Consider the following 22,551-nt stretch of genomic DNA (forward strand, 5'->3'; position numbering starts at 1 on the left):
TGCTCTAGCTTGAGGGAGAGTGTTGAATTAGAAGAGTTTATGGTTCTAGTTGGTTCTTTGCAATATTTAATAGTTAGGAGGTCTTTTTAAAACATTCTTCTATTTTCTGTTGATGTACTTTGTAAATCTCTCTTCAACCCTAATCTCTTTATTATGGAGATTAGAGTTAGTGAATGGATTAACGATTCTCTCTCTAAGGCTGCCGGCTGTAACAAGAACTATCTTCATATGCACTAAGGGGGCATTTGAATGTGTTGAAGTATGTTAGATGGGTCTCGGGACCGGGTCCGGATCCGTATCCAACTTGTAGCCCTTGTTGGGCATTATTTAAGTTGTGTAACCCTAATCCTTATTGTGTGAATGAAAGACAAAGGAGAGAGAGAGTCTGGCGGCTAGTGGGCACCGGCTCCTCCTCATTCGTGGTTTTTTTCCTCTTGTTGAGGGTTTTTCCACGTTACATCGTGATCGTTGTTTCTCTTCCTCTTCTTGTTCGTGTTTCTACATGGTATCAGAGCCGACGAGTTTGGGAAATTTTTAGGGTTTGTGAAGTTCCAACCCTAATATCTCTCACCTCTACCATCGCCACCACTGCAGTCACCGCCGCCTCTGCCGCTGCCACCACCGCCGCCGCCGCCGCCGCCGCTGCTGCCACTGCCGCCGCCGCCGCCACCGCCGCTGCCGCCGCCGCCGTTGCTGCAGCAGCCACCGCCGCTGCCGCCACCGTTGCTGCAGCAGCCACCGCCGCCGGTGTACCCAATACCACTGTCGCTGTTTCCGCCGCCGCCGGTGTCACTCTTTGCGCCATCGCCATCGCAGCCACTCTTGCGGCGTCGCTCTTGCGCCGTCGCTCTTGTGTTGTTGACCGTCGCCGTCACCGTTGTCCCTTGCGCCACTACCTTTTGTGCCGTAGTCTTGCTTCCCGAAGAAGAAAGAAGATATGCGTGCTTAGGCGCTTCCTAAGCTTGCCTCCCCCTATTCATGTCACTTCCTAGGGGTCTTTTGCAAATCCGGTGAAGTGCATCCGCCTCTTACCTGCAATATATTGCTTGGTTGATCTTTGATTCCATCTTCTTGTTTTTGTTTGGCGCCCACCGTGCAAGAAGAGGTGGCTGGTCCGTGACTTGGTAGAGGACATATAGGAGGAGAGGAGCGTAACTTGAGGATTGCCTCAACGTCTGCCGGCGCTCCGACGATCGTTTCCCCCAATCGACGTTCTGTTCACTCTTGGGGCTGATTGGGAATCCGGATATTACTGCCCGTTGGTGCTCTCTGTTGTCATCGGTGCCTCTCTTGTTGCCTCCTGTTGGACTATCTGTGATTATGGCAGCTTCTTCATCTATAGACGTTATGGCGGATTGCCGTATGGGAGAGTGGATCATTGATAGTGGCGCTACTCACCACATGACCGGCGATCCTAAGGTCTTTCATGGGTATAAGCTTTCATCAGGAAAGGATCGTGTTTCCCTTGCCGATGGTTCATCTATCTCTGTGGCTGGAAAAGGGAGTCTCCCACTTTTGAACAAGTTCTTAGTCCACAATGCTCTACATGTTCCTCATATTCCCTTGAATCTCTTGTCGGTTAGCAAGATCACGAAGGAGTTAAATTGCGAACTTATATTTTCCGCTGATCGCTGTGTTATGCAGGACTTGGTGACAGGGAAGAGGATTGGGATTGGCCTAGCTTCTGACGGGCTCTATCGTTTACCTATGTGTGCTGCTCAGGCTCTCATGACGGCAGTCAGCCAAGCCACGAAGAATAGAGAGGACTCCCTTCAGTTGCTTCTACGGTGGCATGAGCGCCTTGGACACTTGCCTTTTGGCCTTCTTAGACAGTTGTTTCCTGATATATGTTCCAGGTTAGATATGACTATGGTGTCTTGTGATGTCTGTCACCTGGCCAAACATGTTAGGGCTTCGTACCCATTGTCTAGCCATCGGTCTAATGAGGTATTTGCCATGATTCATTCTGATGTGTGGGGGCCTGCAGGGATTCCTTCTTGTCATGGTTTTCAATATTTTATCACCTTTATAGATGATTATTCTCGTAACACTATTGTCTACTTGCTAAAAGACCGTAGTGAAGTTCCTACTGTCATAGAGACTTTCATTGCCTATGTGGAAACTCAATATGGAGCATCTGTTAAGACATTTCGATCTGACAATGCTCGAGAGTATATGTGCCAGTCTGTTGATAGCTTCTTTCGAAAAAAGGGAATTGTTCATGAGACTTCATGTAGTTATACCCCTCCTCAAAATGGAGTTGCTGAACGAAAAAATCGTCAGTTATTGAATATGACTCGGGCTCTTCTTTTTCAACGTCATGTTCCAAAAAAGTATTGGGGGGATGCTGTGTTGACCAGTGCGTATCTTATAAACCGGTTGCCTAGTCGCGTGTTGAATGGGAAGACGCCTCACTCTCTGTTACCGGGGACTCGTGAACCTTTCTCTCTTCCACTCAGAGTTTTTGGTTGTGTTTGCTTTATTCACAACCATAGTCCTCACATTAAAAAGCTTGATCCAAGATCTATTAAGGGCATTTTTTTAGGGTATTCTCCCACTCAAAAAGGGTACAAGTGTCGAGACCCTTCCACTGGTCGGGCCTATGTTACCAAAGATGTCACTTTCCTTGAACATGTTTCCTATTTTGGTGAGAATCCTCTTCAGGGGGAGTACTCTATGTCACGGGAAGAGTATTCTCCGAGTCAGGAAATTCAGTTTACAGATTTTTTGGACTACAGGCGTGACTCCGTTGGTCCATCTAGTGAGGTGCATGAACAAGAGAAAAATGGTCCATCTAGTGAGGTGCATGAACAGGAGAAAAATGGAGAGTGTTCCACTGAGGCAGAAGAGAAGTGCAATCGTTTATTTGGGCAAGTTTACTCTAGGCGAAGAGTTTGTACAGATGAGATGACAGGTGGTGAGAATTCTACTCCCAATCCAATTAGTCCTTCCCTGGATGACCCAAGTCGTGCGCAGAAGCAACCTGTTGAAGAAGAGATTCAGACTGTTGCTGCTAGTGAAGAGCTTCCCATCGCCCTGCGAAAGGGTGTCAGGTCATGTACTCAACATCCTATTGGTAACTTTGTTTCATATTCTAGACTGAGCAAGGACTACAAATGCTTTGTATCTTCTCTTTCTTTGACTATGATTCCCAGGAATGTTGCTGAGGCTCAGGGTGATCCTAAGTGGACCTATGCTATGCAAGAAGAGATGGAAGCCTTGCGAAGAAACATGACATGGGAAGTTGTAAAGATTCCTGAGGCGGCTCACTTGGTTGGATCTAAGTGGGTCTACACCATCAAGTACAAACCAGATGGGAGTGTTGAAAGATACAAAGCTCGCCTTGTGGCCAAGGGGTTTAGTCAGAAATATGGGATTGATTATTTGGAGACCTTTGCTCCTGTTGCGAAGATGAAGACGGTCAGAGTCATTATCTCTTTAGCTGTGATGAAGGAGTGGAAGATGTACCAACTTGATGTCAAGAACGCTTTTCTCAATGGAGACCTTGAAGAGGAAGTATATATGTGTATGCCTCCAGGATATGAGGAACCTGGAAAATGTTGCAAGCTAAGGAAGGCTTTATATGGGCTCAAGCAATCTCCTCGAGCATGGTTTGAACGACTCAGACTTGTCATGAGACAATGTGGATACCATCAAGGGAATGGAGATCATACACTTTTTGTGAAGAGAAATAAGCAAAAGGTTACTATTCTGTTGGTATATGTTGATGATATGATTGTCACAGGTGATGATGAAGATGAAATAATGAAGTTAAAGAAACTGTTGGCGATCGAGTTTGATCTTAAGGACCTTGGTAAGTTGAAATACTTCCTTGGCATAGAAATTGCTAGGTCTGGGACTAGCCTTGTGCTAAATCAACGGAAGTACACTCTAGACTTGTTAAAGGAGACTGGGAAACTAGGGTGTAGACCAGCTTCTACTCCTCTAGATGCTGGCCATAAGCTAAGTCTGAGAGACGGGGAGCTACTCTGTGAAGAGGCAAAAAGAAGATATCAATGTCTTGTAGGGAAGTTAATTTACCTTACTCTCACTAGACCTGATATTACCTTTGCTGTGAATGTGATGAGCCAGTTCATGCATGCTCCCACGGATGCCCACTTGAAGGCTGTTGACAGGATCTTGTGCTACTTGAAGAGGAATCCTGGCAAAGGTCTCTTATATGTCAAGCAAGACACTCTTGGAATTGAAGGTTATTCAGATGCAGACTGGGCAGGCTGTATTGACACTAGGAGGTCCACCTCTGGCTATTGTATTTATTTGGGAGGGAATCTCATAGTGTGGAGAAGTAAAAGGCAAGATGTTTGTTCGCGTTCCAGTGCTGAAGCAGAATACAGAGCTGTTGCTATGGGAGTTTCTGAGCTTTTGTGGCTGAAAGTATTGTTGACTGATATTGGTATAAAAGTTGAAGAACCAATGAAGATGTATTGCGATAACAAGTCTGCAATTAACTTGGCCAACAACCCTGTGCTTCATGACAGAACAAAGCATGTTGAGATTGACCGACATTTCATTCGAGAGAGAATTGATGCTAAAGAACTTATACTTCCTTACATGAGATCTGAAGACCAAACGGCTGATGTTCTGACGAAGGCTTTATCTTCGACCTCATTTGAGAGAAATGTATCCAAGTTGGGCATGTTTGATATGTATGCCCAACTTGAGGGGGAGTGTTGAAGTATGTTAGATGGGTCTCGGGACCGGGTCCGGATCCGTATCCAACTTGTAGCCCTTGTTGGGCATTATTTAAGTTGTGTAACCCTAATCCTTATTGTGTGAATGAAAGACAAAGGAGAGAGAGAGTCTGGCGGCTAGTGGGCACCGGCTCCTCCTCATTCGTGGTTTTTTTCCTCTTGTTGAGGGTTTTTCCACGTTACATCGTGATCGTTGTTTCTCTTCCTCTTCTTGTTCGTGTTTCTACAGAATGCATGGTATTCCACTACAGACGTGGAATTAAAATTCAAATTTGTATAGAAGTTACATGCCCCAACAAACGCAGAAATAAAATCCCGTGCTTTTGGGGCAGATCTGGAAGTAACATGCTGCGATTAAAGTTCCAGCCATGGAGGTGTGACTTTAATCCCAACATTCTTTTTGACCATTAGGAGCTCACTCATGCATCTTTGTTTCTGTCTGGGCCTCATGCTCTTTGTGCAGCTGCAACCAACTTTTCTAGGTTGCCCTTTTCCTCCTTATGGCTGGGGTAATCATTCGATTCTTGGCAACTCTATATCAGGCAGCAGCATGCTTCCATGCCTGTGGGTCATCATCTTCATTTCCCTCTTTCTGTAACAGTATGCAGTTGATGAGTGCCACCTCCTACTCCTGTCCAAAATTAATGGGAGTTGATCCTTAAGAGTCAGTCCATCAAGACCCTAGTGTGCCGCATTTCTCATTTGAAGCTCTTGGATTGGAGAAGAATCCTAGCCCTCCATCCTGCTCCTATAACTATTTAACAAATGATCTCTCTCTCTCTCTCTCTCTCTCTCTCTCTCTCTCTCTCTCTCTCCCCCCTTTCTCATTTATGTTGATTCCTAGATTTTCCAAGTTGTTTTAGGCCTCTTGATGGATTCTTTGTGCTTTCATTGATACCCGTTCCAATGAAGAAGTTATTGTTTGACCTCACTGAGAAGACCTTCCCCATGAGCGGGCTCCTCTACCGCTCCAAGATCTCACATCATGAGAACCTGGATCTGTCACTCGCCTTCTTCCACCACTTTGAATTCCAACCAGATCTCTTCATCTTCAACACCTTGATTGCTGCACTTGCATCAATTTACAAACGTAAGTCTTTTTGCCTTCGTTAAAGGATGCTAAAGTGGGGTGTTTCACTGGAGGAGCACACCCTGAACCACATTTTTAAGGCTTGTAGTTGTAGGTGGTTAACAGAAGCTCAACAGGTTCACCAATCACCAACATGCTGTAATTAGTGGATTGTTATCGTACAGTTATTTGATTCACTTGTCAAGATGTATATGGAAAATGGAGCATTGGTGCTTGGAGAAAAGTATTTGATAAAATTTCTCAGAGTGATGTGGTTTCATGGAACTCCTTGATTTGTGGGTATTCCAAGACTGGCTGTGGTCATGAAGAACTGAAGCTCTTGCAGTATATGTGCTCCAAAGGCGGCATGCCTGATGAATTTACCATGGTATGTAAAGGTGGGGGGAGTTTATAGTGGCCATTCAATTCATACAAGAATTATCAAAAAGGGAGGTGTTTCTGAGAGTTATTGGAAATGCACTTCTGGATATGTACGTGAAGTGCAGAGTAAATATAGAAGAACAGTCTTTGATGTCCTTGCAAAATACAGTACTAAACTCTCCCAATTGAATGTATTTCTAGTAGACAATACAGAAACTGAACTATATCTTATATTTTTCTTGCTCAATGAACTTTATCTTTGTAATGGTTCAATGTAGATCGGGTTGGGTTGTCATGGTTTTACCATTTTGTAACAATTCATTTATTGTTTTGATCTCAATATATAGTACATGAGGACAGATTACATTTTATAACCATCTGATCTTCAGCAAGGATTCTCAATGCTTTGCCTATTTGAAAAAAGGAAAATTTATTTTCATGCTGTGATGCATCTAATAAAGGAACCTATAAATTTCGTGATACATCTGCAAACATGAATAGACATGTAATATAAAAGGCCAAGTAACAGCCTGTTTTGCAAGCAGATTGTATTTTGCAATGGTCATGGGTTTCATCAAATGGAATTTTAACACCATGCCATCAAAGGGGGTACTAAATGCCTGGTATAGAAATTCTGGACCATCACACATGATGGCTTTTAGAATCTGGAACTTCTGTTCCACTCCACAAAAGCCTGGTATTAAAATACCTGGCATTTTAGTACCAGGCTTTCAAACGCCACCTACTTTTGCAGCTTAAGTTTAGAAAAAAAAAATTATATATCTTTGAAGAGGCTGGATTCTCTACAACTGATGCTCTTTCTTCTCTCTTCCATTGCCTTAAATCACCTTGATCAGCAGTGAAAGTTCGTGGCCGCAACTCCAAGTGCCAGTTTTTGTTTTCCCCAGTGCAGTGCAACCATTTCATGGGTCTAGGTTCCACACAATGGTGGCACCCTAGTACCATGCAAATCACTTTGTAGGTGCAAACATTTTTGGATCCTGACTTTTCCATAATGTCCAATGTACCCTAGCTGTTTTGTACTGTCATAAGTATGTAAGTGGTTAACATGCATTAGAAGTTAACTTCAATTTACTATCATGGTATGAGTTCTGGGAGAACTAGAAGTAGCAATGTCACATGGATAGTGACTCTTGATTTCATCAAACAGTGAAAGAAGGGACATGCAGAATCTATCAGTTGTTACATGACTCTCTAGATTGTTCTCTCACAACAATAATTGTTGGGTTGTCCATGTGTTGGTCACAATTTCATGCACTTGTCAGTTGTCACACTGTCTTGAGTTGCTTAGTCATATCCAGGGCATCCTGTACTTTTTGCATTTCACATTAGACTCAGTAGCTTTTGTACTTTTGTTCCTTTGTCTGTTCAACCTCAAATCTTGCAACAATTGATCTTGTCCTGCCAAGTTCTCCTGCTTGCCTACTTGTTTTAAGTATCCATATAGCTCTTATCACCACATCTTTTTGCTTTGTAGACCCCTCACACTTGAATTATATATCACATTTATTGGACATAAATATCATCCATTCTTCAATCAAGAAAACAAGTTCATGCAATGGATTGGATTTTATTGAGGATTTCAGAACATGCCGTTGGAATTTTCTGGCTTATAAGTTTTATTTACTTAGAAACCACTGGAAAAATGATATCAAGACCTTTATAGGTGTTAGAATATGTTGCTGTGGGAACCGGATCCATTCCTGGACCCGGTTCTATGGGGCGCGGGTACCGAGGCGGGCTCGGTACCCTAGGCGGCTTCTCCTCTCTCCCTCTTTATATTGTCACTTGTGTTTAGTGTTGAATTAAGTGAAATCTAATTTTCTCTCTCCTAGGGTTGCGGTGTGCCCCTAGGTCAGAGCCTCCCCGTGGTTTTTCACCTCTTTCTGAGGTTTTCCACGTAGATTGTGTGTTCGTTCTCCACTCTCTCTCTGTGTGGTTCGTGTTTCTACATGGTATCAGAGCCCGCGGAGTTGGAGAAGCGTTTTTTCCAAGGATCGTCAAGTTTTTTCGTCGCCCGACGCCGTTGAAGTTCCGGCGCCGCTGCTGCCCGTGTGACGTCGCCCTGCTTTGCCGCCGCTGTCCTTTGTTCCGCCGCCGCCGTCCTCTGTTCCGGCATCGCTGCTGCCCTTGTGACGTCGCCCTGCTCTGCCGCCGCCGTCCTCTGTTCCGCCGCCGCCGTCCTCTGTTCCGCCGCCCTCTGTTACGCCTCCGCGGTCTTCCGTTCGTCCCGTTCTTTGCTTCTGCCACCGTGGGTGGCCTCTGTGCTGCGCCGTCGCCTGCTTTACGTTGCCTCTGCCTCATTCCAGCCGCCGTCGCCGCTGCCTCCTTCCCGACGCCGTTGCCTCCTTCCCGACGCCGTTGCCTCATTCCCGCTGCTGTGCCTCTTGTTGCTGTGTGCTAGTTTGTGATGGCAGAAGCGATGGGGACTCAAAAAGATGCAGTTCTTGACACGGGCAGCGCCTCCAAGACTGAGAACGTGCCGCTCCAGGTCACCTCCATCCGTCTGACCAAGGACAATTACCTATCTTGGTCTGCCGCTCTCGAGATTGGGATTACTAGCCGTGGGCGTCTCTCTTACATCACTGGCGACAAACCTGCGCCCATCAAATCTGATCCTCAATGGGCGACGTGGGCGTTGGAGGACAGCCAAGTGAAGGTGTGGATTATCAGCTCCGTGTCATCCGATATTCAGCCCCTCATTCTGCGGAAGCCGACCTCTTTTGATATGTGGACTGTGCTTGCAAAGATGTATGGTCGCAAGAAGAGACATTTGCGCACCTATCAGATTAAACGCAGTATTTACTCTCTGACACAGGGTGATTTGTCTGTTGCTGCCTTCTATGCTGCCCTGAAGACCAAGTGGGAGGAGTTAGATTATCATGTGACTGATGAGTGGACATGCGGTTCAGATCATTCCCTCTACTGGGAAAAGGAATGGATGGACCGTACGTTTCTGTTTCTGGGAGGCCTGCGGGATGAATTTGAGTCTATTCGTAGCCAGATTCTTAATGGTGATGAGATTCCGGGGATAGAGGAAGTATATGCTCGTGTTGAGTCTGAAGAACAACGTCGCCAAGTGATGCATCTTGACACCGGACATGGCCCTTCTGCCTTTGTCAGCCGTGCCTCAGGGACTGGGCAGCGTCCTGCCCGACATTGCACTCATTGCCACAAGTTGGGGCATTCGGTGGATTTCTGTTGGGATCTTCATCCCGAGAAGAGACTGGTCAGAGGTCGTCCTCCCTCTGGCAAGCGTAGCCCTTCTGTGTCTGATTCCAGTCAGAGCAATTCTTCTAGTGGTGCAAAGTCCAAGTTGTCCCCTGCTCAACTCAAGGAGCTACAGGCGTACATCAGCCGTCTATCTACTACCCCTGAGGAGTCCTCCACGTCTGAAGGGGCTCAGCTAGCCCAAGCTCTCGTTGCCTCGACTGATCAAGGTAACTCTTCTCTTGGTGATTGGATTGTTGATAGTGGAGCCACTCACCACATGACAGGGGACTCTAAACTCTTTCAAGAATATCAACTTTCTTCTGGCAAGCAACGCGTGTCTATGGCAGATGGGTCTTCTATCTCTGTGGCTGGGAAAGGGAGCTTGTCCCTGTTGAACAAATACCGTCTTCACAATGCCCTGCATGTTCCCAATATTCCTGTCAACTTACTCTCTGTCAGCAGTATTACTAAAGAATTAAACTGTAATCTGATTTTCTCTGCTGATCATTGTTCCCTGCAGGACTTGGTGACGGGGAAGAAGATTGGGATTGGTTCGGTTACTGACGGGCTCTACAGGCTGCCGGTACAAGTTGCTTCAGCATTGATTTCTGCCACGAGTGGTCACTTGTCTGGTGTGAACGATAGATCTACTGTTCTGCGATGGCACGAGCGTCTTGGACATCTACCCTTCCAGTTAATAAAGAAGTTGTTTCCTCATTTGTTTGCTTCTGTCTCAATTGACTCCTTCGCTTGTGAAGTGTGTCAATTGGCTAAACATGTCAGGGCTTCGTACCCTATTTCTTTGAATAAAACCACTCATCCGTTTGCCTTAGTTCATTCCGATGTTTGGGGTCCTTCTGGAGTACCCACGTGTGGTGGTTGTCACTATTTTTTGACGCTTATTGATGATTACTCTAGATGTACGTTCGTGTACTTGTTGCGAGAACGTAGTGAGGTTCCAGCAGTTGTGAAAAACTTTGTTGCCTTTGTTGAGACTCAATTCCATACTACTGTTCAAGCTTTCCGTACGGATAATGCAAGGGAATATGTCTCCCAATCCCTTGATGAATTCTTGAAAGGCAAGGGTATTGTTCATGAAACCTCTTGTAGTTATACCCCTCCTCAAAATGGTATAGCTGAACGTAAAAATCGTCATCTATTGAATGTTACCCGGGCCATTATGTTCCAACGTCATGTCCCGAAGTGGTATTGGGGTGATGCACTTCTCACTAGTGCACATCTCATTAACCGTATGCCTACTAGGGTGTTGGATGGTCAGTCTCCTTATTCTACCCTGTGGCCCACTCAGAATCCGTGGCCTCTTACTCCTCGTGTCTTTGGGTGCAGTTGTTTTGTGCATAATCATAGCCCTACTCTCAAAAAACTTGATCCCCGGTCTATTAAAGGAGTTTTCCTGGGGTACTCCTCCACTCAGAAGGGGTATAAATGTGTGGATCCCACTACTTCCAAAGTGTATGTTTCGAGGGATGTCACATTTCATGAACATGAGTCGTATTTTTCGGTGAATCCTCTTCAGGGGGAGTGTCTTGGGAACAAAGGGGAAGAGTATTCCTCTAATCAGCTAATTCAGTTTATAGAGTTTTTGGATTACAAGGTTAGTCCCAGTGTGATTGACACGGTCACGGTCAGTAATGAGAAGGGCAGCCATATGGAAGGGGTCACGGTGGATGCTCAGCCCATTGTTGCCCGGGATCACTTGTTTGGCCAGGTTTATGTCAGAAAGGAGAAAGCTACAGTGGAAGATGTTGGTGATGAGGATAGAACCAATCCCAATCCTGTGATCTCCCCGGATGACCCAAGTCCATCGAATGAAGAGCTCCCCATTGCTGTGCGCAAAGGCACCAGGTCATGTACTTCTCACCCTATTCAGAGATTTGTTTCTTATGCTAAGCTCAGTACAAATTACAAATGTTTTATCACAACCTTATCCAAAGTTGTTATTCCCAGGTCGGTGGATGATGCTAAGGATGATCCCAAGTGGTTAAATGCTATGACAGAGGAGATGGGTGCGTTAGCTAAGAACAAAACATGGGAAGTTGTTGATATTCCTAAGGGGACACACCTAGTTGGCTCTAAGTGGGTTTACAACGTGAAGTACAAACCTGATGGCACTGTAGATCGATATAAAGCTCGTTTGGTTGCAAAGGGGTTCAGTCAGAAGTATGGAATCGACTATCTTGAGACCTTTGCCCCTGTTGCAAAGTTGAAGACCGTGAGGGTTATTCTTGCTCTTGCTGTGCACAGGAAGTGGCGCATGGACCAGCTTGATGTTAAAAATGCGTTCTTGAACGGCCATCTGGAGGAAGAAGTCTATATGAGCATGCCTCCCGGGTATGTTCAAGAGGGAAAATGTTGTCACCTCAAGAAAGCTTTGTATGGCTTGAAGCAGTCGCCTAGAGCTTGGTTTGAGAGACTAAGGATCGTTATGAAGTCTACTGGGTACAAGCAAGGAAATGGAGATCATACCCTATTCATAAAGCAGAGAGGTGGTCTGGTGAGTCTTCTCCTTGTCTACGTTGATGATATGATTGTCACTGGCAGTGACGAAGAAGAAAACAGAAAGATGAAGGAGAGATTATCTAAGGAATTCGACCTCAAGGATCTGGGTAAGCTGAGATACTTTCTGGGGATAGAGATTGCTCGATCAGAGACAGGGCTGGTTATGAATCAAAGGAAGTACACTCTTGACTTACTAAAGGAGACAGGCAAACTTGGTTGTAGGCCCTATCTTACTCCTATAGAGTCGGGAACTAAGATAAGTATCAAGACGGGCACTATTCTGGATGAGGAAGGAAAAGGGCGATATCAGAGGCTAGTAGGTAAGCTTATCTATCTTACTCTAACTCGCCCTGATATCACGTATGCGGTAAATGTGCTAAGTCAATTTATGCATGCTCCCACGGATTGTCACTGGAAGAGTGCAGAAAGAGTGTTGGGATATCTAAAGAATGACCCAGGAAAAGGACTGTTGTATACTCGACAGGACAAACTTACCATTGAGGGCTACTCAGATGCAGATTGGGCAGGTTGCACTGACACAAGGAGGTCTACTACAGGGTATTGTATCTTTCTTGGAGGTAACCTAGTTGTTTGGAGAAGTAAGAGGCAAGAAGTATGTTCGAGGTCTAGTGCGGAGGCTGAGTACAGGGCTGTTGCAATGGGGGTTACAGAGATGCTGTGGCTGAAGATTCTTTTGACTGATATTGGTGTGGAGTTGGGAGATAAAATGAAGATGTACTGTGACAACAAGTCTGCGATTAATCTTGCCAATAATCCAGTTCTACATGACAGGACCAAACATGTGGAGATTGATCGTCATTTTATCCGGGAACGCATTGACTCAAAGGAGCTGATTCTGCCATATATGAAGTCTGAAGATCAAGTTGCAGACGTCCTAACTAAAGGGCTTTGTACTTCTTCATTCGAAAAGAATGTTAGCAAGCTTGGCATGTTTGACATGTATGCCAAGCTTGAGGGGGAGTGTTAGAATATGTTGCTGTGGGAACCGGATCCATTCCTGGACCCGGTTCTATGGGGCGCGGGTACCGAGGCGGGCTCGGTACCCTAGGCGGCTTCTCCTCTCTCCCTCTTTATATTGTCACTTGTGTTTAGTGTTGAATTAAGTGAAATCTAATTTTCTCTCTCCTAGGGTTGCGGTGTGCCCCTAGGTCAGAGCCTCCCCGTGGTTTTTCACCTCTTTCTGAGGTTTTCCACGTAGATTGTGTGTTCGTTCTCCACTCTCTCTCTGTGTGGTTCGTGTTTCTACAATAGGTTTATTGTTTGGAGAGTTGGTGGACTTGTTCTATTTCTTGCTATAAAAGCTGACATGTGTAGGTTCTGGCTAGAGTCTGCACTGAACTCATCCATGAGGGTGGATAGGGTTGTTACAGCTTGCACTTATGATTTGACATGCAATGTAAAGAAATTGTATGTTTCTGAATAAATATGCATATTATCAATATCAGATCTCATCTAAATGCTCTATTGCTTGTCTCTGCCTAATGCCATTTTGAAATGCAGGTTGTTCATAAAACACTCAATCCCCAGTGGAATCAAAAGTTTGAGTTTCTTGAGACTACGAGTCACCTAGAGCTGCATGTAAAAGACCATAATATTGTTCTCCCTGCATCAAACTTAGGAAAGTGCATTATTGAATGTAACAGCCTGCTTCCAAATGTTACACTTGATAAATGGGTACCTCTTCAAGAAGCCGAAGCTGGAGAAATCCATGTGCAAATTACCAGGAAAGTGCATGAACAGCAAGTGCAAACTGCTGTTGAACATGGTTTTTCAGTATCCAGTAAGGCACTCCAAATGTCTCTAAAGGTAAACTCGTTATTATGTCTTTCTGAGGCTCTGATGGATATTCATACATATAATTATAGATTTCCAGTTCCCCTTTTTAGCTAAATATAACTCTGTCATCAGAAAGGAAAGGATGTGGGGATGCATCTCTCCTAATATTGTCTTCCTGCTCTCTATGTGTGTTAATGTTTTTAGAAATTCTTACTGCAAATGGGTTTTGTGTTAGTAAAGGAGACTGTTAAGATGCTGTGTATAATATGTGTAATTCTGTTTATAATTGTACTGGGTCTGGATGAAAAAAGGTTCCAACGAATATGATACATATTCTGGTATACTTGTAAACTGACCCATTATCATAAGGGTAACTTTGTAACATTAGGGTGTCACTCCCTTTATCACAGCCTCCCACATTGGGACATGTGACTTTCTGGCCACATAACTCTTCCTTCTCTCTTCTTCTTGTTGTGAAGATATTTCAGTTTCACAGTGTGATGCATAACAATGCTGGCAAGGTGGATGAAGAGCCTTTAATCGTTCATATGTAGCAGTCAATGTAGCAAAATACTGAGATAGGTCCTGATCCCCTTGCCGTATGTTGCATAACTCCTCTTTCAATTGTAAGATCTTAATTACATTAGTGGCATCCGAATATGTCTTCCTCAAAAAAGACCACATCTCCTTGACCTTGCTATAATATGCAATAGTTGGGGCTATATGAGACTCCACACTATTCATAATCCAAGATATAACAATGTAATTAACTTCATCCCACGCAGCATATATCCCTTTTTTTCTCAGTAGATTCATCCTCAAGAATATATTTCTTCCTATGGCCAGCCACAGACATTATGAATACCCTGGACCATATTTCATAATTTGAACCATTAAGCTTTATTGTGGTTCCATAGGAGAATGAATTTTCAGCCATCTTGTATTCAGTAGAGCCCTCAGATTTACTGTTATCAACCATAGTAAATGAAGGAAACTCGATTGGTGTACACGTTAAGAGTCTAGGATGTTGTTGTCCACTAATATCAGACGTAAAGGATCAAAGGCAGCACAGACAAATTCGGAATAGAGGCTTATGACTCCAATAACAAATTTGAAACTTCCTCAAACAGGCAGCAATATCTCAAACGGGAAACAATATCTGAACCTTTCTCAAATAAGTAGATCTGAAAATATATAAAACAGGCAGTAATATGGAACAACTGTTTCAGTCGATGACTGAAACTTCTTCACCCAACGGTAAAAGACTGCTGCTTCTCTTAAACACAATAGTTTCTCTGCGTATCGTACGATATGAGAACAACTGTTTCAGTCGATGACTGAAACTTCTTCACCCAACGGTAAAAGACTGCTGCTTCTCTTAAACACAATAGTTTCTCTGTGTATCGTACGATACGACCCCGTATCGTACGATACGTACCGTATCGTTTTTAAATAACGGTACGATACACCCCCCGTATCGTAAATAGGGGGTGTATCATACTTGTATCACACGTATCGTGCGATACAGGGCCCGTATCGTACGATACAGGGCCCGTATCGTACGATACGGGGCGATACACCCCGCATCGTACAATACGGGCTGATTTCGCAAAAGGGGCCCCGAGACCTATTTATTCGGCTTCTTTTTGAAAAAAAAGCCTCCGTTCTTCATTTCTCAAGCTCGGATACTGCCGTCAGGGAGGGCGATCTTCCATTTTCACCATCAAAAAGTTGATTTTCACTGTGAAATCGAAGATTAAGGGGTCGATTTGTGCGTGGGTGGTTGATTTTCGTTGGGAGGAAAGGGGTTTTCTTCATTTCTTCTTCGTAAGGTATAAAATCTCATGTTTTTACCTTGTCGCAGGGCATAGACATCCTTCATTAACTGATATACACGAACATCTTTCTTCTTTTGGCCATACATTTGTTTCAAAATGCCCCACATGTTTCTAGCAGTCTTCTTACGAAGAATAAGAGGTTGAATATCAGATGATCTAGAGTTAACAACCCAGGTTTTTACCTGATTGTCTTCAAGAAATCATGTATCCCATAAGTGGCTAGTCTCAAGTGGTTCAAGCTTTTTTCCATTGAAGATAGTTATCCTTAGTAAGACGAATAGTGGTAACCTGAACAGGTATATTTTCAGCTCTAGCAACCCCAACCTCAGTTTGGTCAGTATTAACAGTAGAGGAGGCTGATTCCGCCTTCCCAATGCAGTGATATAACCGTTAACGACAAAGAGAAATGCCTGTGACACGCAAGGCGCAGCAACAAACACACAACAGCAGTAACGGAAGATAAAACAGAAAGAGGTTACTTGCTGAAACGAGGACAGTCACCGCTGAGATTGAACGATGCAGTAGGGCAGGCACCAGACTAAGGTCGGGCGATGTTCCAGGCGTGGCAGCTTAGGCGATGAATAGCAACTGGAAGCCATGGAATAAGTAGGAAAAAAACCTTCGACCACAGCAGGATACACGAGAAAAAAAATGCTACAGAGAGAGACGGCAGAGGAGGCGGCAGCAGAGAGTAGCGGCAGTCGACCAAAGCGGAGGGACAGTGACAGGGAGCAGCAGCGAAGGATAAGCTTTGACGGTAGACACGGCAGTAGGGAGCGACGACAGAGGATGTGGCAGGACGTGACGATTGGGAGCGGCGGCAGGGAGCGACGCCAAGGATGAAGCAAAAAATTTGTTCCTTCACGATAGCACTTCGGGCGTTAGCAGACCATGGCTGCGTTGGGTGTGAGCAGAGGAGCCGAAACTCCACGGCAGCACGTCGGGCAGGAACTTCACGCTGACCAAATTTTTTTGCTTTTTTTTTCAGAGATTTGGCTCTGATACCATGTTGAAACAAAAAGGAATAGAACAGTAACCAAAAACAGATGTAACGTGGAAAACCCCTCAACTAAAGGGAAAAAAACCCCGATGGAGGAGAGCTGATGCCCACTAGCAGCCATACTCTCTCTCCCTGCAATATTTCATTCACTACCAAAAATAGGGATTACACAAGCTTAAGTAGAGCCTTAACAGTCTAACATATTAGACCGGGTCTAGACCCAAACCCAGACAGAAGACCCATTTACAACATATGTCAACACTATGTTAATAAAGGAGATGTGGACGATAAAAAAAATCACACAATCAGTCTGCACACTAACTAAAATTAATAAAGAGAGGCTTATAAAAATAACAGTTAACACCCACCATCCTGAACTATTTACTAAAAGTGGCTCACGATATAAGTACTTTAACTAACAGTTGTCTTGGTTCCTAGCTTTTTTCAGGCTGGAATCGAAACTACTAAAGGGCGGGTCGGGATCCATCAGCTGGATCGTGGCATTTTGTATCAGAGTTGGTTCAACACTCAGGCCTAGAGTGCCATGCATACTGATGTGTATGCCTTAGGGGATAGTTTGTAATGTACACCTCACATTAGCGAGCATCATAGCAAGATCATACATTATTTGTTTAAAAATTACAAAGAACGATTAGATATATTCATCTTCTTGCCTTGAACTTTTCTAAACTTGAGCTAATTGATATCTCTAGCCTAATTTGATTGAATATACATCAATGTAAGATATTCTCAAATGTCTTTTGCACCTTCGAACTTAACTATACTTAGGGCTGTGCTTGGTTAAGAGTCTTCATCCATTTATCAAATGCTGTCACAAAATCTTCATAATCATCTTCAGGATTTTTTCTTGGATCCATTGACATATTCCCTATATCTGAGTCATTTTATTTAGTATCCCAATATGCATAGTTCGACCCATCAAACTTTACAACTAATACTTGCATAAGTTCTTTCTTATCCATACTTGTATGGTTCAACAGCCGGAAACACAGTTGCAGCACAGAAAGAATATTAGCAGTTAAACAAACTTGCAACATCTTCAAAACAGCAAGCTGTAAAACAGCTTCCAGCTGCAGCACCTTCAAAACAGCAAGCTTGTAAAGTAGCTTCCAGCAGCAAGGAAAACTTTCAAACCAATGCCACCATGATGCGCCCAGCGAACTTCAGGCAGCAACCAAAAGTTCGACCGAGATCTTAACCAACACTAACCCAAAAGGCCAAAACTATACTTTCAAGCCATGACTTGAATGCAGATCCAGACAGGCAACTTCTACAGGAGGAATACAAATAGTCGCATCAAGAAAAGACAGCAACAACCTTTACCTAATCCAAACCAAATCTTGTAGCTCTGATACCATGTTCATGTGCGACAAACCAAACACAATAAACCAACAATACTTGTAGCAACAAATTGCTAGTCTTGAAGCTATCATAAGCAACAAACACCAAAGCTACATTCCATGAAAAAACAAAAAAGAGCATAATGAATGGGGCAGAACCCTAGTTCCAAGACATATGTAGAAAAGTAAAAGACTAAACTGCCCTTCACTTACAAGAGTTATACTGATAAGAGGGTTAGAACTAGTTACAACAGAAATGACAAATATGACCTTTGACTAACATGAAAGAAAATTAGATTCGTATACTTCAACACTATGCTCTTTTTAACAGCTTTGTGAACTGCTTTTTCTCCAAGGAAACATAAGAAGTCTGGCTGTTTTTTTTTATGATTCCTTGCAAGAGGCGTATTTTAATCTTCAAGTATTGTGTATTTGTCTCTCGAGAATTTGTATTCATGACAAAACAATCTCAAAGTACTCCAATCTCCTCCGAACATTCAAACTTGATGGGAGCAATTATGTTGTTTGAGGGAGACATCTGGAAGCCCATATCAGAGAACAAGGTCTATAGGAATATACAAGAGGTATGATCCCGAAACCTATTCCCAAACTAGTTTAGATTGAAAATGGCGTTGAAAGGACTCCTAATGAAAAATGAAAGAACTAGAGCTATGGAAGAATATTGCAAAAAAATAGATGAATAGGAAGCAAAAAATTCCAAGATCATATCCTTGACAGTTAGTGGGGTTGAGCTCAAAATTGTTTCAAATTCTTTTTTATTATGAAAGGTCTAGCCAAGCTTGGGAAACCATATGGGGATATTTACTTAAAGAAGACGTGGCCCATGTACACTATTGTCTAAGAAAAAGCTAGAAGTGTCAAGCAAAGAGATAAACAGTTAATAAATTATTTTGTAGAGTTGACTTCCATTTGGTATGAATTATCTCAATTAGAGGAAAAAATGGGAGAATGTTGTTGATACCATGAGATAAGAAGGCCCAAAATGGAATAAGAAAAATGTTATATTCTCTTACAAAGGTTAAGAAATAGATTAGAGCCTCTCTTCTTCTTCTCCTCCACTGATTCATGAAATTCCAACTAGGCTAAGTAGAGAAGGGATAAGACTTAGCCTAAACAAAAATGTTGATAGCATTGTCAGTTTTCATTGCAAAAGTTAACAAGGACTAATCACTTGCCTTGGCTAGGTAAGGAAATTACATAAAACCCTAGAAACCACCACATTTCAACAAAAACCAAAATAAAGGAGAATCCAAAGTGGTATCCCATTTTGTTATTTACCTGGTCACATTCACCCTCGATATCCCAAGTGCAGAACGGATTTTGGGCACCATGATAAGAAGATTGCATCGGCTTCTTTAACAAATTATGATGAAGAAGAAACCATGGGATTCAACTTGTGGAAGCTCTTTAGTCTTTTTTTTAAGGGATCACAGTAATATCTGCATGAACATTATTACCTTGGAATTCCAAGTCTTTCTTTCAGAGATTATGAACATGATGAGCTGCTTACTTTTCATCAAGCCATATATTCAACTAAGTGAATTGAAGCAATGAATGAAAAGATGGGAATGCTCGACGAAGTCAGGCATAGGAAATGATACGTAAACCTGTTGAAAAAAATGTGGTTGGCTCTAGATGGCGTACAAAATAAAATGCAAACTCAACAAGGTATCGAGCAACATAAAGCAAGCTTGTAGCAAAATAATTTACACAAGAAAATGAGGAAGATTATGCCAAAATGTGCAGTCCTATGATCAGGATGGCAAAATTTGAACCACACTTGCTTTGGCAGTTGATCATGGGCAGTTGATGAGCCAACTAGATATGAAAAATGCATTTTTACACTTGAATTTGAAAGGAGAGGTATACATGGAGCAGCCTTCCGCGTATACTAAGGGTGATCCTAAAGCTTATGTGTTCAAATGAAAAAGAGTTATGGATGTGCTGAAACAAGCATCACAATCTTGATTTGGTAGTTTCTCAAAGAAAAAATCAAAAGCATAGTTCTCGTCAATGGTTGTTGGATAACTTCTTGTTTGTTTTTCAAAGTGGGGATACTGTTACCTTGTTGTTCATATATGTAGATGATATTGTTGTCACATGCTGCTGGAAACATCAAAGTCAAGAGGTAAAAGATCCTTTTAAGTCAAAGATTAAAGAGGAAGCACCTTGGGTATGTAGGAACCTCTTCTTGGATTTGAACTTAATAGGAAAGGTAATATAGTAACTTAAACTCAGCGACACCATTGATGTGGTGGTGAAAAATCTGTAAATTTTATCCTGGTTGGCCTCAAACTGCATCTTGTTATTATCTGTGCCCTCCTGGACACTTGAAAATTGAATGGAGGAATCAACCTAAACTATCAGAGAGAATGACTTTTTGTCAGAGGTGAAATAGTTCTGCCTGTTGCTTGAACCCATTTGAGCCTGATGATGATTGTCCAACAGCGTCACATGTTACATTGGCCAACAGAAGATATTCTGAATCCTTTGAGGACAACTTTGAAAGCTCAAATGTCGTACATGATCTTATTCTGTTTAAAACAAAACCTATAGGATAAAACCCAAAAACATTACGGATTACACATTATGATGTAAAAACTCAGATAACATACTTCCAAGTGATGAATATATGCTTTTGTTCATCCGACTGAAGGAATTTGTTAATTCTGTATGACCTGGCAATTTTCTTTTTTATCTCACATTGGATAGAAGCAATAGTTTACAGAAATAAATTTTTGTACCATCAGCTGCTTAGTACATCTTGGTACTTTCGTTTATTTGTGGTAATGCATAGGTGCAAGAAGTTGTAAAGACGTTCCATGTGTTGATGGACAATGAGTATCTTGATGGCTTTTGTTTACCCAATGTATGTTACTGAAAAAATTTGTTAAACTCTGTATTACCTGTCAACTTTTGTTAATCTCACATTGGGTAATTTGTTTATGGAAATAATTTCTTGTACTGTCAGCTGCTTAGTACATCTTAGGATTTCGGTTTATTGATGGAAATGCACAGGTGCAAGAAGTTGTAAAAAAGTTTCATGTGTTGGTGGACAATGAGGATCTTGATGGGATATCAATGGCATTGAATGAGATTCAGCAGGTGGAGGAGGAGCAGGAAAAGTATATGTTGCAGCTAGAAAGAGAGAAAAACTTGCTTCTCTCCAAGATTAGTGAGCTGGCGAAGGAAATCAACCATGCTGTCTTGGCATCTCCAACATTACAATTGTAACATACGGGAGGCCCATTTTTCTGTATAGTAATGATAGCAGCAACTATTTCTGCGTGTATCTGTATGTTGGTGTACATTTACGCGAGGATTTATATATGCATATTGCATAGATATTCGCTCCCATGTGTTATTAGCCAGTTGGTTTCCATTCATAAATATTATTTTCCCTTCGGTATATTCTGTTTGTCTTCCAAATATTGATATTTTATCCTATCAACCATCTTGGAGGATGATATATCCAATATTTTCTTACTTTTTCCTTCATTATTTTTTTCACAACCCCGTCCCATAGTTACAAATTAGGAAATTCATGCAGCCAATCTCCATGGACATACACCCTATCCATCCTTGTCATGTAAATCTACAAAATTGTTTTCAATTTTTATGGACTCACGATCATGTAGTTTACTTAAATCGTATGAGGATCCCAATATCGATGCCTCCTCCGTCTCTTTGTGAAGGGGAGGTCGTTGCCTCGCCCATCGCTGCTGCTGGCAGCATTCTCTCCGGCGGATGGCCGGTGAAGCCGTCGAAGGCGGCGACGGCCTCCCCTTTCATTTTTTGTGGTTCGTTTGAGAAACAAAAAAGGTAAGAAGCAGGTTAGGCCGTCGCCTCCCCTATTAAGTCCAACTACAGGCGAGGCGGTTCAGGCTGTCAGTATGTAACAACAACTGGTAACGTTTAAAGTCGTCAAGATATAAAATAAATCTGAACAATTTATTCTGTGGGGAGAAACATTGACCCCAACGTTTCAAACGGTCGGAAAAACTTTATTTCTTCCAACGGTCAGAGCCGTAGGCAATACTACGGTGATCTCCCGACGGATTTCAACATTGGGAACGGACTCCCGACAATATTTTTCCCAACAGTACATAAGTCGTCCGCAAATGCTTTGCCAACAGTTCAAACCATGTTTTTGGCAAGGGCCACAAATTAAGGTTGTAGTGGCGGGAGCATGCAAATGGTGTTAAAGAAACGACCCTGATTTACACCGACCTCGCGAGCACAAGTGACAAACGATGGAAACAAAGAACTCAAATACTTATCTTGGTTCGAAGAAAACCTTCTTTACATTGATGGCCACATCAGATTCTTTTTCCATTTTTAAAAATTCAATAAAAAGGGTTCTTATTCTCTTGCTTATAAAGAAGATCTTGCTAAAAATTACATGTATGGCCTAAATATATGCCCTAGATGTGAGAATTTAGTACACACACAAAGCAGGAATTGGACTTCATAATTTAAGAGATGAGTAGTTTATATTTAGTCCCCTTTTTAATTTAAATCTGCAAAATTTATAATTAATTTTGTCCTGCCGCCAAATGTATTTGTAGCTCTCCCGCATTTGAATAACCTGTTTTCCGCAGGGATCTACTTGTGTGGC

General features: G+C 42.7%; 1 protein-coding gene across 2 annotated transcripts in view; it reads left to right on the forward strand.

The window, feature by feature from the left end:
* The window catches only part of LOC116257426 (synaptotagmin-5), a 47,952-nt gene extending 26,664 nt beyond the window's left edge, over positions 1 to 21,288 (forward strand). Inside the window, exons 13-14 of one of the 2 annotated variants that reach the window (XM_031634157.2) lie at positions 13,438 to 13,743; positions 20,952 to 21,288. In XM_031634157.2, coding sequence (XP_031490017.1) covers positions 13,438 to 13,743; positions 20,952 to 21,167 — 522 coding nt within the window. In that variant the 3' untranslated portion in view covers positions 21,168 to 21,288. The remainder of the gene's footprint in view (positions 1 to 13,437; positions 13,744 to 20,951) is intronic. The other variant, XM_050078671.1, reaches the window with a different exon arrangement.
* Positions 21,289 to 22,551: the final 1,263 nt, after the last annotated feature.

The sequence above is a fragment of the Nymphaea colorata genome, chromosome 7 (genome assembly GCF_008831285.2).
Source record: "Nymphaea colorata isolate Beijing-Zhang1983 chromosome 7, ASM883128v2, whole genome shotgun sequence".
NCBI lineage: Eukaryota > Viridiplantae > Streptophyta > Magnoliopsida > Nymphaeales > Nymphaeaceae > Nymphaea > Nymphaea colorata.